We start from the raw sequence: 15,408 nt of genomic DNA on the forward strand, positions 1-15,408 counted from the left end.
TTAGGACCCCCAGAAGCACACAGAAGTGCCACAACACGATATGGCATGTACTCAACCAATGTCTGAAGTAGTGCTGGAGGGTAATGACAGCATGAATCCTGCAGGGCTGTCCATAAATCTGTAAGAGTATGAGGGGATGGAGATCTCTTCTGAACAGCAAGTTGCAAGGCATCCCAGACATACTGAATAATGTATGTTTCTGGGGAGTTTGGTGACCAACAGAAGCGTTTAAACTCAGAAGAATGTTCCTGGAGCCACACTGTAGCAATTCTGGATGTGAGGTGTCACATTGTCCTGCTGGCATTTCCCAAGTCCGTCAGAATGCACAATTGATATGAATGGATGCAGGTGATGATTCGGGATGTTTACATACATGTTACCTGTCAGAGCTGTATCTAGACATATCAGGAGTCACATGTCACTCCAATGGCACATGCCCCACACCATTATAGAGCCTCCACCAGCTTGAAAAGTCCCCTGCTGACTTGCAGGGTCCGTAGATTCACGAGGTTGTCTCCATATCTGTACACATCCATCTGATTGATACAATTTGAAATGAGACTCGTCTGACCAGGCAACATGTTTCCAGTTATCACCAGTCTAATGTCAGTGTTGATGGACCCAGGCAAGGTGTAAAGTTTTGTGTCATGCAGTCATCAAGGGCATACGAGTGGGCCTTCAGCTCCAAAAGCCCATCTTGATGATGTTTCGTTGAATGGTTCACACACTGACACTTGCTGATGACCCAGCATTGAAATCTGCAGCAATTTGTGGAAGGGTTGCGCTTCTGTCATGTTGAATGATTCTCTTCGGTTGTCATTGGTCTTGTTCTTGCAGGATCTTTTTCCAGCCACAGCAATGTCAGAGGTTTGATTCTACTGGATTCGTAATACCCGTGATACACTTGCGAAATGGTCGTACAGGAAAATCCCCACTTCATCGCTACTTCGGAGATGCTATGTCCCATCGCACATGCACTGACCATAACACCATGTTCAAATTCACTTAAATCTTGATAACCTGCCATTGTAGCAGTAGTAACCGATCTAACAACTGCACCAGACACTTGTTGTCTCATATAGGTTTTGCTGACCGCAGCACTATATTCTGTCAGTTTACATATCTCTGTATTTGAATACACATGCCTATACCAGTTTCTTTGGTGCTTCAGTATAATAATTTAAGGCTGTTACCTTCAGTGCCATATAATTCTATTTTTTACAGAAGTGGTGTGTGCTCTACACAGTCAAAAGCCTTACTTAGATTGCAAAATGTGGCTTGAGGAAAGCCTTTATCCTCAAACTCTTGATGTATACATTTGACTACAAAGTCTATAGCATCAACCGTTGACAAATGTTTCCTATAACCATACTGTGATTCACTAATTATTCCTAGATTTTCAAAGTAAACATATAATTGTTGGTAAATTACACATTACAGTACTTTAGAAAAATCCAGGACTATAGAAATTGGCTTCTAGCTCATTAGGAAAATATCCCTCAGGTATGCATTTGTTTATACAATATGTTAAGGGATACACAGTACAATCTATTATTTTATTTAGTATGTTAGAAGATATGCCATGTATATCTACACTGTCTGATGGTTACAGCTGTTTTGCTATTCTTAGGACGAGAATAGGAGGACCTCGGAGAAGGTAGACATGCGTGTATTAGCTGGTGGTTTACAAACATTTTTTGAAAGGTTCTCTGATGAACTAATATCAGGTTTGATAACAGAATTTCCTACTTCCTCAACTGATTTAATAAAATAATCATTGAATTTTTGGGGACATATATTAATTTTCTTGTTTCTTTCATTTTTAGCAATAATATTTATTAGATTCCATGTGGCTTTGCACTTGTTAGTGAAATACTCAATATTTCTGCAGTTGTGTGCTTTTTTGTATCCACAATGGCTTTTTTGTAATCATTCCTATATTTAAGATAGTCTGATCTGGCATGGTCAGCCTTCAGACTTTTAAGTACATTGTGCAACAGCATAACTTGATTTTTCAGATTTGTTAATTCCTCACTATACCATGGATTTTGTTTATGTGTGGCCTTGCTCTTGAAGCCTTTGTCAATTATTTTGCACTTCTTTATGGGAATTCTATCATTAAATTGTGTCAAAGAGCCTTTCAAATGTTAGCTTTGCTGACAAATCATTACACAATGTATAATGTGTGTCACCATAACACCGGCCAAACCAGTCTCTGTCTGCAAGGGACATATGAAACCAGATAGCTTTATCATTTGTGACATGTCTCATGATTACGACTTTTGGGACAGGCCTTGCAATATTACTCTTGTCAGCAGAGAACCTAACTTTACAATTTAAGGATACAGAATCATGATCTGAGAATGGAAATACTGTCACATCACATCATAGGTACAGAAAGCTGGCTTAAGCCAGAGATAAATTCTGCCGAAATTTTTACAAAGGTACAGACGGCATTTAGAAAGGATAGATTGCATGCAACCGGTGGTGGAGTGTTCGTCGCTGTTAGTAGTAGTTTATCCTGTAGTGAAGTAGAAGTGGATAGTTCCTGTGAATTATTATGGGTGGAGGTTACACTCAACAACCGAACTAGGTTAATAATTGGCTCCTTTTACCGACCTCCCGACTCATCAGCATTAGTGGCAGAACAACTGAGAGAAAATTCGGAATACATTTCACATAAATTTTCTCAGCATGTTATAGTCTTAGGTGGAGATTTCAATTTACCAGATATAGACTGGGACACTCAGATGTTTAGGACGGGTGATAGGGATAGAGCATCGAGTGACATTATACTGAGTGCACTATACGAAAATTACCTCGAGCAATTAAACAGAGAACCGACTCGTGGAGATAACATCTTGGACCTACTGATAACAAACAGACCCGAACTTTTCGACTCTGTATGTACAGAACAGGGAATCAGTGATCATAAGGCCATTGCAGCATCCCTGAATATGGAAGTTAATAGGAATATAAAAAAAGGGAGGAAGGTTTATCTGTTTAGCAAGAGTAATAGAAGGCAGATTTCAGACTACCTAACAGATCAAAACGAAAATTTCTGTTCCGACACTGACAATGTTGAGTGTTTATGGAAAAAGTTCAAAGCAATCGTAAAATGCGTTTTAGACAGGTACGTGCCGAGTAAAACTGTGAGGGACGGGAAAAACCCACCGTGGTACAACAACAAAGTTAGGAAACTACTGCGAAAGCAAAGAGAGCTCCACTCCAAGTTTAAACGCAGCCAAAACCTCTCAGACAAACAGAAGCTAAACGATGTCAAAGTTAGCGTAAGGAGGGCTATGCGTGAAGCGTTCAGTGAATTCGAAAGTAAAATTCTATGTACCGACTTGACAGAAAATCCTAGGAAGTTCTGGTCTTACGTTAAATCAGTAAGTGGCTCGAAACAGCATATCCAGACACTACGGGATGATGATGGCATTGAAACAGAGGATGACACGCGTAAAGCTGAAATACTAAACACCTTTTTCCAAAGCTGTTTCACAGAGGAAGACCGCACTGCAGTTCCTTCTCTAAATCCTCGCACAAACGAAAAAATGGCTGACACCAAAATAAGTGTCCAAGGAATAGAAAAGCAACTGGAATCACTCAATAGAGGAAAGTCCACTGGACCTGACGGGACACCAATTCGATTCTACACAGAGTACGCGAAAGAACTTGCCCCCCTTCTAACAGCCGTGTACCGCAAGTCTCTAGAGGAACGGAGGGTTCCAAATGATTGGAAAAGAGCACAGATAGTCCCAGTCTTCAAGAAGGGTCGTCGAGCAGATGCGCAAAACTATAGACCTATATCTCTGACGTCGATCTGTTGTAGAATTTTAGAACATGTTTTTTGCTCGCGTATCATGTCGTTTTTGGAAACCCAGAATCTACTATGTAGGAATCAACATGGATTCCGGAAACAGCGATCGTGTGAGACCCAACTCGCTTTATTTGTTCATGAGACCCAGAAAATATTAGATACAGGCTCCCAGGTAGATGCTATTTTTCTTGACTTCCGGAAGGCGTTCGATACAGTTCCGCACTGTCGCCTGATAAACAAAGTAAGAGCCTACGGAATATCAGACCAGCTGTGTGGCTGGATTGAAGAGTTTTTAGCAAACAGAACACAGCATGTTGTTATCGATGGAGAGATGTCTACAGACGTTAAAGTAACCTCTGGCGTGCCACCGGGGAGTGTTATGGGACCATTGCTTTTCACAATATATATAAATGACCTAGTAGATAGTGTCAGAAGTTCCATGCGGCTTTTCGCGGATGATGCTGTAGTATACAGAGAAGTTCCAGCATTAGAAAATTGTAGCGAAATGCAGGAAGATCTGCAGCGGATAGGCACTTGGTGCAGGGAGTGGCAACTGACCCTTAACATAGACAAATGTAATGTATTGCGAATACATAGAAAGAAGGATCCTTTATTGTATGATTATATGATAGCGGAACAAACACTGGTAGCAGTTACTTCTGTAAAATATCTGGGAGTATGCGTGCGGAACGATTTGAAGTGGAATGATCATATAAAATTAATTGTTGGTAAGGCGGGTACCAGGTTGAGATTCATTGGGAGAGTGCTTAGAAAATGTAGTCCATCAACAAAGGAGGTGGGTTACAAAACACTCGTTCGACCTATACTTGAGTATTGCTCATCAGTGTGGGATCCGTACCAGATCGGTCTGACGGAGGAGATTGAGAAGATCCAAAGAAGAGCAGCGCGTTTCGTCACAGGGTTATTTGGTAACCGTGATAGCGTTACGGAGATGTTTAATAAACTCAAGTGGCAGACTCTGCAAGAGAGGCGCTCTGCATCGCGGTGTAGCTTGCTCGCCAGGTTTCGAGAGGGTGCGTTTCTGGATGAGGTATCGAATATATTGCTTCCCCCTACTTATACCTCCCGAGGAGATCACGAATGTAAAATTAGAGAGATTAGAGCGCGCACGGAGGCTTTCAGACAGTCGTTCTTCCCGCGAACCATACGCGACTGGAACAGGAAAGGGAGGTAATGACAGTGGCACGTAAAGTGCCCTCCGCCACACACCGTTGGGTGGCTTGCGGAGTATAAATGTAGATGTAGATGTAGATTCTTCTGTAGCTTCAAAATTGACAAAAATGTTGTCAAGATATGCTTCATCTCTTGTGGATATATTATTGATAAAGTGTAAACTGCACTGTCTTAGATTTTTCAGCTCAATGGCACTACATTTGCGTGTCATTACATCAAAATCTGAATTCAGATCTCCACCTATTACAATGTTATAATGCAACCATTTTGACTCTCCAAATATATGTAACAGCATGTCCAGTTTTTCTAGAAATACACTGGTGACCTTAGGTGATCTGTACAAGGTTAATATTATTAATTTAAAACTATTAGTGACTATATCAGCAGCTTCAAAACTTTGTTCATCAGGCAAATACTCTAGATCCAACCTATTAAAGGAGCAACTGAGTGACTGGTTAATATAGATTGCTACAGAACTTCTTCTATGCACTTTACTGCAGTAACTATAAGGGGCATTCAAATGAAACCCAGTCAGTAGTGTAAAGTAGCGGTAATAATTTTACTAACTCAAAAATGTAATTATACGCAGTACACATACTCAAAAATAGTCACCAAAACTGTTGACCCGTTTATCCCATTGCGACATTAGCCAGTCTATTCCATCCTTAAAGAATCTAGTAGGCTGCTGTCAGATCCAGGCGTGGATGGGGGTGGAGGCCCACACTGATATCCACTAACTGATGGATCTCGTCCACAGTGATTCTGCGGTTGTCCAAGACTAAAGCATTCTCTTCCGCAACAATTTCCTGTGTGATGAAACAATGAGCCTGTCCCGGACGAGCATTGTCTATCAGTGACTCGAGCCCCTCAAGGAATCATTTGCATCATTCCACAACGCTTGAATGACTTGGACTGTACTCACCATTCACATCCTTCATCTGTCGATACATTTCATGGCCTCCAACTCCCTCTGCCACCAAAAATCGAATCACTCCTCATTGTTCCTGCTTACTTGCCTGCATGTTCAGTAGTGGACGCTAACTTGTGTGACCACCCTCTCTTCAGTGCGAAGCCACACTGACACTATGCAACATCAAACAGTGTGCCCACAACAGTCTCTCTACCAATAGATGGTGCCACCATACCCGCAGTTATGTGGCGCCACCTTGTGTGTAAGGCAAAGGTAGATGCACAGACCAGTTTTCATTTGAATGAACCTCATATTTGCTATATTATAGTTGTCAAGTATCACAACTGTAAGTTCACCATCAGTACCCAAGTATTCACTAAATGAAAAAGTATGAAATTTATTATCTATGCCAAAAGTATTCACAAAAAATTCTTTATGTTTTATTCCTTGAATGTTCAGGTGGAAAATTTTAATATCAGAATTGTTATTCCCTTCAGACTGAACCTTTTGGTGAGAAGCTATAGTATCTTTTACACTCCTTACCTTACGGCCTTCTTCGTCTTACTGCATTCCACTAAAAAGTCATTTAGACTGGGGTATGATAGTAACATAGTCACAAACCTGAACAACAAAATTAAAAGAAAATTAAAAGCAGAAAGTACAAAACCATTAACAACATTACAACAGAACCAAACACAATCACAATCACTCAGTACCATAACTACTACATTGGAAATGTGGGACAAATCACTCCACATTTGCAGAACACATAAGAGAACATAATCTAAATCAACTACTAGAGAAGAAGTCATGAAAATAATTAGGATCAACAAAAAAAACACCTCTGCACCCTGCAAGAAAATTACCACATACAGAAAACCAAAGCACAAAAGAAAACGATGTTGAATGATCAAGTATATATACCAAACAACTCATTGTTTACACTAATAGATAAAATAATAGAATAACACAACAATAGAGTACTGTTATCATAATAATAATAATAATAATACCACCTAACCCCCTTTCCACACACTTGTCCGTGAATCTCTCCACTAAAGATTTAAACCAAAACTCAAATGGAAAATAAAAATCCATGCACACACACACACACACACACACACACACACACACACACATAAAGGCGCGTGCGCGCAAGATCGAAACATAACGGAAATAAATAGACATTAGTTTTCAGCATATACTTCGTTAGGTTGGCGACATGTATGTGTAGGTAAACAAACCAAACAGGATGAGATACACAATGAACTAAAAGTAATTATGTGTATATTGGTGTTATGTCTATATTAGTGACAGAAGACTAGTAGTGCGTCACAACAAGAAAGACAAACAAAATGAAAAGTGGGAAGAAAAATGTTCAAAACACAAAAACATGCTTATGTTTCGTAAATAGAGCAGTAGTGCAACCTCCATGTGACCATGTGAGAGATAACACTGCTGCCGACTGAAAACAGGAAGAACTGTAAGTAATCACTTATTTGCATAAAAAGCAAGAAGTGAACTGTTTTATAATCTACAAATAATACATATCAAAACAAATGTGCATCATTATAGATCCCACTGATGATGCCTTAAAGTGAAAAAAAAGGCGAAATGTGTCTGGGAAAATAAAATACAGTGCAACAAGAAAAGCTGCTTTTATCTAAAAAACAAATATTTCTGTGTTTGCTGTGGAGCATGGCCACACAAACAAACTCGTTACCTACAGCAAGACTACAAGATGGATCCAGCTGGAGGCTGCTCTGAATGTACTATTGACTGTCAGGGCTTTTAATTAAATATTCATTTCTTTAACTATATTTTTACAGGAGATCATGCTTAATTTGCTTTGTCATGCTGAAAGGTTTTTTTTATTAACCAATCCTATATTACTTGTTACATCTTTCATTCTGACTTTTATGCATCATTGTGTTATTTACATTGTTATGCTAAAAACAATTAATAGACTCGTTGTTACATTTAAAAAAATTTATTCAGATTTTAAGTATGGATGTTATTTCTGCACATTGTATTTTGTTTTAAGTTTTATTCTCATGCACACATTTTGCCATATGAAATTGTTTTAGTTGTGAGTATGCAAAAATTTAGGTAATGAGTTCATGATGCTGATCATTTATGTACCTCAGCACTAGAGCCCTCTACTGACAATAGTTACATTCATATAAGTACTGGACAACCACAGGCTGTCACCAGTACTTGCTATGTACCTATGTGTACAGACTGTTACATGATGATACTTGTATCAGGACACTTTTAATATTGTATATTACCTATTCAACCCGTACCACATGGCTCTTCCTTAGCTGACCCTGTTCTTCCAGACGTGTGGTCATTGGAAGTTGAAACCAAGGTCGAATCTAGTACAGATGTGGAGAATGCAAGCTCTGATTTCAATTATGAAGAAATGATGCCACATTTTCTGACACAAAATGATCTGAATAACTCATTAGGAACCTGAATCTTTCTTAGGCAAATAGCTGAACTTTTGGGTTTGCGTCTGAAACAGTGCAATTTGCTAGATGAGGATGCTAAGGTTTGTTTCTTGTGGCATCATCAGGCTGCCTTTACATTGCCCTTTAACATGGAAGACTCACTCTGTTACTGCAATGATGTGAATGGTCTGTTTAATGCTATGGGAATGAAACATGTATGAGCAGAATGGTGACCATTTGTTGATGGCTCCAAAACTAGCATCAAAGTGATGTTCCTTCACAACAGCAACATACATCCTCCTGTTCCCAGCAATATGGAAGTTTTGTTGAATAAAATTCAATGTAACAGCCACAAGTGGCAAATCCACATAGACTTCAAAGTAATTGGGATACTTGCAGGATTACAGTCTGGGTATACAAAGCATTGCTGTTTTCTTTGTGAATGAGATAGCTGTGATTGGAAGAGTCATTGTAACAGACAGATATGGCCTGCCCATACACAAATAGAACATGGTTGGAAGAATGTAGAAAACGTTCCATTGGTGAATTTGTCACCACCACTTCACATAAAACTTGGACTTATGAAGTCATTTGTTGTTGCAATCGACAAAGGTGGACCTGGTTTTATATGCGTATGTCAGAAATTCCCTGCATTGTGTGAAGCCAAAGTGAAAGCACAGTGTTTGTTGGCCCTCAAATTAGACAACTTGTTCATGATCTTGATTTTATCACAGATTTTAGCCATCTTGAAGTGGACTGCTGGAATTCTTTAAAAAAACTGTGTTCTGATTTCTTTGGAAACAAGAGAGCAGACAATAGTGACATGTTAGTCAATGAACCACTACAGTTTTGCAGCAATCTCAGTTGCAACATGTCATTAAAACTGCACATTCTTCACACTTTGACTCTTTTCCTGCTGGTGCTCTTGGACAAGTCTCTGACGTACGTGGGGAAAGATTTCATTGGACCTTATATACATTGGAGCAACACTATCAGGGGCAATGTGCAACAAATATGATGACTGACTACTGTTGGATACTACTGCTGGATAGTAGTGACATACATAAGAGGCACAGCAAACATCCAAAAATAATTTAGGAATGTATGAACACATATTTCATTAGCATTTCATGCTCTCTGTGTTGATAAATTATGCAAGTCTCACAGTTTGATAAATTGAGCACAGAGCTGCACCGGTGTCAACAGTGGCCATTTCCAGCACTTTCTGTGACGTTTGTCAGCAAGAGACAATCCTGCATCAGTATCACTGTAAATATTTTCTGGGCCAGTTTCATTTTGCCCACCCTGTAGTATGCATACACAGTGACATCTTTGTGTACAGGAAATCAAATGATGTACAGATAATGCCAAAAGGTATCAAAAAATTACATATCATTTTTCAAGCAAACCAGTATGTACAGAAGTGTTGCTACTTTTCTGTAGATCACAACTAAAAAGTTGAATAATACTAACCAATTCACATGTCAAATAATCACATTATTATGATTTCATGGAGCTACTTCATCTAAACAAAGCTACTAATAACAAAATACACAAAGTATTTCAGTAGTGAACTGAGCAAAAGAGAGGAACAATTTTGGAAATGCCATATTTCATTCGTGCTGAGCTAGAGGCTGCTCTTGCCAAAAATCACTGAGTGATAATGACATACTTGAGGGAGGGATACTTGTTAGTCTTTCTATCCTTGCCCTTCACCCTGTTATTTTAACCATGCAGAAATAGCAGTCATCTACGTGATTGGTAGTTTCCCTCCAGATCATCAGAATAGCAAAAGGCATTGCAACTTTACCTTTTTATTCACCCAACCTTTAAGATGAGGTGAACAGTTCGCACGAACAATATGTGGTGCCAATTTTTGCTCCTGATCACCTAAATTGCACCCAAAATAAAGATCGTACAGTTTCTTTGCTATGGGTGTCACATGCCATCTGCATGATTTAATAGTGTATCACCCACAGATGTAGCAAACATTATTTGGGTGATTTAAAGATACACTTGACATTGTACAAACGTGGACAGAAAATGCACCACTAAAACAAAACAAAATACTCAGCACAAGGTATATTTATACTGCACTATTCACACATGTGAATGCACAGCCAAACAAAGGAAGGATGTCCTCATGACTCATAAGAACATGGTCTTCAGGAGCAACAGACCGTGAGTCACATGCACTTTTGACATGTTGTAAAAGATTAATTGTAAGAAAAGTTTCTGGTAGTCGCATCAAGAGCGTGGCAATAATAGGTTTCATTTCTTAAGAAATCTATTTATTTGATTTTTATAATCAGTCTTGTGTAATTAAGTATTTTTAAAACTGAGGGTGCTACAAAAACAAATAACATATTATATATATGAAGACAGTAATTGTTCTTGAAAAAACAGATACTGTTGATGACCGTGCAGCTTTTCCCTGAAAAAAAATGATGACTAACAGAAACCCTCAGCTGCCGTCAGGTGTTGTTGATATACCTCAATGTGGACAGCAGAAAATGTGTGTCCCGACCGGGACTCGAACCCGGGATCTCCTGCTTACATGGCAGACGCTCTATCCATCTGAGCCACCGAGGACATAGATGAATAGCATGACTGCAGGGACTTATCCCTTGCACGCTTCCCATGAGACTCAAATTCACAACTGTCCACAATTTTACATATGTAAAGTACCTTATAGACATTTGCCCATCCACTCATTACTCGCGCACACTTTGGCGATTCCCGCAAGAGTTTGGGCAACCTGTGCGCATTCGCACAGACGAAGGTCAATGGCTGGGTAGCCTTTAACTATATATATGAAGACAGTAACTGTTCTTGAAAGAACAGATACTGTTGATGACCATGCAGCTTTTCCCTGAAATAAATGATAGAGCGTCTGCCATGTAAGCAGGAGATCCCAGGTTCGAGTCCTGGTCGGGGCACACATTTTCAGCTGTCCACATCTAGGTATATCAACAACACCTGTCGGCAGCTGAGGGTTTCAGTTAGGTATCAAATGACATATTCATGATCTGTGTGTGTGTGTGTGTGGGGGGGGGGGGGGGGGATCACGACCAAAATGTGTAAGAAACATATCCTTTTCCGTTACTGAAAATTTTTTTGTTGATCAGTGTTATTTGAATACACCTGGCTGTTTTGCCTCACAGGTAAAAATCACAGGGAGAGAGGTGAAGCAGTTGAGGTGGCTAGGAGATTGCACTGCCTCTGCTGATTGTCCTGTCCTCATTGAACAACTTTTGACCTTGTGACAAGGTTGTTGAGGCAGCGCTCTTGCTCCATTCTGCTGAAAACATCCATAAAGTCATTCAACTTCTGTGAGTTGTTTGACATGGGGATAAAACATTTTCTCAACATACCAATTAGCATTAACAGTTTGGTAAAAAAAAAAAATCATTTTGTGACATGGACACAGACATGTTGCATCAAACACTGACCTTGAGATTGTGCAATGGCTCTTCGAGTACTGACGAGGATTTTCTGGTGCATAATGGTACATGTTCTGTCAGTTCAATACCCTAACAAGATGAACCAGGCACCACAATAAGAAATGAAAAACTGAGGATTCAGAAGTTCTGATGCCACTTCACTCAGAATCCATCAGTAGAACTCAACATGCAAAAGTTGCCTGGATACTTTAACTTGTGTACAACTGTAGGTTTGTAAGGATATAGATGCAGGTCCTTTTTGACAATATTTCAACATGATGATTTCTTAATTCCAACTTGCACAGAAAAATGGCATTGAGATTTCATCAGATTTTGTTGCATGGTTTCCTCCATTCGAGTAACGTTTTCAGCTATTTGATCTCTTTTCAGATAGTTATGGTTTTTATTCACTACAGAGCCCACTTCACATTATTTTGACACATGTTTTGCACTGCAGACTTTACTGGAGATTTTTACAAAACATTTTCAGTCTTAAACTCTTGTACAAACAGTTCCGCACACCTATTCCCCCCCTGCCCCCACAAATTGTGGCTCACATAAAACTCAACAATGTACATGTGTTGTTTGATCATGAGCACCATTTTGTATTGCATTCAACAAGTCACTACACATGTCTGCTCCGCTCACTCACTCAAACATATCGACACAGCAAAGTACTTGTGACAGAGCGTGCAGGAGATACACATGCATAGACATGTGGCAACAACCGACTGCTGCATAAAAATTTTTCTGTGAGGTGAAGTTCACCTATTCATTAACAAGGGTCATGCCCTCATTAGTATTTAAATATTTTATGGGCAGAAAGTGGCCATTCCCACAGGTAGTCATGCACATGCATCATCAGTTGCAACAAATGATACAGTAGCAGACTGTAGTGGAGTAAGGGCTACTTTTCCTCATCATAAGAGCTGTTGGAGCTAGTAGTAAGGTGGTGGAATTAGCTTGCAGTTTGAACAGCAGAAGGAATAACAAAATTGAGCAAAAGGATAAATCATCTTAGAAATTTCCTTTATTAATTCTGCTTTTAATTACCTTAAAGGTAAAACTTTTGTGAAACAAATTCAGGTGTGTTGTCTAGTCAGAAGCAGCTGAAGTTGATATGAAGGTTGTTAAAAATCTAATACTGAAATTTAATGTGCTAAGAAGTCAGTCCTGGTGTGGGTTTCATGTGGGACATTTTGTGTCACCTATGATCAACTTATGAGCACGCTTTGAGGAAAGATACTATGTAATTATGCCACATTACAAGGGAATTTCATATCACATATGTAACTGAAGTGCTGATCAGTGTAGATGAAGGAAAGAGAGTTTAGTACAAATTTTTCAGTGCAGGAGGACAGCACAATTAGCTGCCTTGAAAAATATCAGTCAGTGAAATCTCTTTTTATTATTCAGGATGATAACGGCATAACCCATTAGTTACCTATATGCTAAGAATGTTATTTTCATCCAATAAGTGGAACATCTACAAGGGACATGGAGTAAGAAATTGAGTGCTATGTATGTCACTAAAAGCAGACCAATGTCAGCACAAGGGATAGTACAAGTAGGTACTTTATTCAAACAGCAGTTCCTTGTGTGACATATCTGCCAGAGCAATTCTCAGGTGGCATCAATACAACCTATTGATGAAATGTCAGGGGAAATTTATGACCAATCACAGAGGTAGTTCACAAGTTTCCCTGTAAAATAGTTTCCTAGGACTTGATGGAGTGTACACAAAAAAATAGGCTGCCTTAAAAGTATGTATAAAGGAAAAACAGCCAAGTTCATCTTGACAGACTGAAGTATGTGATGTTTGAAGTGTATTTTAAATGAAGACCCAGAACCTTAATAAAAGTTTGTAATTGCTGGTAACTTTTATGTCACCACAAACTCCTTTGAATCTTCATGGCTAAACCAAAACTGAATGAAACTGGTTTTTCTTATGTTGTCAGAAAGGGAGTATAGCTTTGGGTAGATTTCTTGCACAAGCAACATTTTTAATAACCTCATTGATTGTTTTTATAGAAGATACCAGTACATTGTTACACATTATTGTTACTATGTTGTTTTCTGTTGTTACTGTGACCTTTGCATGTGGCAATGCTTCACAAATATAAAAAAATCAAGTTTCATCATGCTTCAGTCACTGTGTTGAAGTGTAGATCTTGCCTATAACTATTTGTCAGATTGGAGGAGGTGAAGGATTTACCAGTTCCATTAGGACTGTGATTAACAAAGAAGCATGGAGTACCAACCAAGCTTTGTGGTGATGACAGCTTTAATTTTTTATGTGAATAATCTTTTAGGGGGAAACACAGGTTTGTGTGCTCAAAAATAAATGAATTTTAAATGTTACCTGAATAAATTGGGAGGTATGAAATGTAAATTTTAAGAATATATCTTTTTGATTGGTGTAAAAGTGATTTAAATCCTAAGAACATTGATGTAAAATCCACAAAAATGTATAAAGCTTGAGCTGAATGAAATAATTTTTTTTCTTCTATATAAAATCATCAGTATTAGCTGCACAGTAATGCTTTTTGCTGTAGGTATTCTTTAAGATGTGTTACTATTGTTTCAGTATACAAATGAGCAAGCTCAGTTCCAGAAAGAGTTATTGGCTGAAAAACGGCGCATTGAAAGTGCTGAAAATGCTAGAAAGTTGGAAGAAACAAAGCTCAGTCTTCGCAAATCACAATTACGGCTTGAGAGGAGCATAATGGAAAAAGAAGAGAGGGCAGCCATGCGAAAGAAAATCGCTGAAGAAAGAAAGGTATTCTACTAAATGTGATGGGTTCATTTTGCAACTATTTCTCCTATTTGTGTATTCAGTTCATGCACAGTGCAGTTACTGGACTGTTTATATCTCAGTTCACAGAAATATGTGTCCAGATACTCTGGACAGTAACCATCTAATTACTATGTATGCTGATGATACATTTTGTATCTTCTCGGCAGACAGTGCTACTAGTTTAAGTAGATATATACAGAATTTTGTTGACAACATAAATACCCATTTTGAGAACAATAATTTAAGAATTAATACAGACAGAAAAATTTAATTCCCATGAAGTCATGAGCATAAAATAAAATTCATTTTATCAATCAGGATGTTCTTGTAAAAGCATACTTTGTAAGTCAGTTTTTGAGTATATACTAATTCACACTAAAAAAGTGACTTTGTTTGTGTTTCTATTGAACTGTTTGTCATGGTGTGTTAGCATTTAACTGTCCTTGTGCTGTAATATGTTAATTAAGTCAGTGGCAGTGAATTAGCAGTTTGCAACAGATATTTCATTTTGCTCCACTGGAAAATTTTGTGTATGGGGACTTACTCATAAGAAATGAGAGTAAAGCTTCTGATTTATGTACTTACCAAATACATAAAATTAAAGGTGGTCACCCTCAAACCAGGAACCATCTGAGTCCACAAACATCTGCATTTGTTTCTTTTGCTGTTCTAACCATTTCCGAATGTTGTTTTAAGAGAACAACTGTAGTGTGCCGCTATACAGCATATCGTGTGGCCAGTGCATTGCCACGACATGAGCACCACTTGTGAGTGGTTGCAGAGTGCTG

The 15,408-nt window shown here is 38.7% G+C and overlaps 1 protein-coding gene and 1 non-coding gene across 6 annotated transcripts in view; one reads left to right on the forward strand and one right to left on the reverse strand.

Moving 5' to 3' along the window:
• LOC124723040 (coiled-coil domain-containing protein 177) overlaps window positions 1-15,408 on the forward strand; it is a 291,118-nt gene that overhangs the window by 222,757 nt on the left and 52,953 nt on the right. For all 5 annotated transcript variants that reach the window (XM_047248217.1, XM_047248218.1, XM_047248215.1 and 2 more), the window contains one exon: window positions 14,411-14,602. In XM_047248217.1, coding sequence (XP_047104173.1) covers window positions 14,411-14,602 — 192 coding nt within the window. The remainder of the gene's footprint in view (window positions 1-14,410; window positions 14,603-15,408) is intronic.
• On the reverse strand, window positions 10,899-10,973 carry Trnat-ugu. Its single transcript has one exon. It is a non-coding gene; the product is annotated as a tRNA-Thr (tRNA).

Source organism: Schistocerca piceifrons, chromosome X (assembly GCF_021461385.2).
Source record: "Schistocerca piceifrons isolate TAMUIC-IGC-003096 chromosome X, iqSchPice1.1, whole genome shotgun sequence".
Lineage (NCBI taxonomy): Eukaryota > Metazoa > Arthropoda > Insecta > Orthoptera > Acrididae > Schistocerca > Schistocerca piceifrons.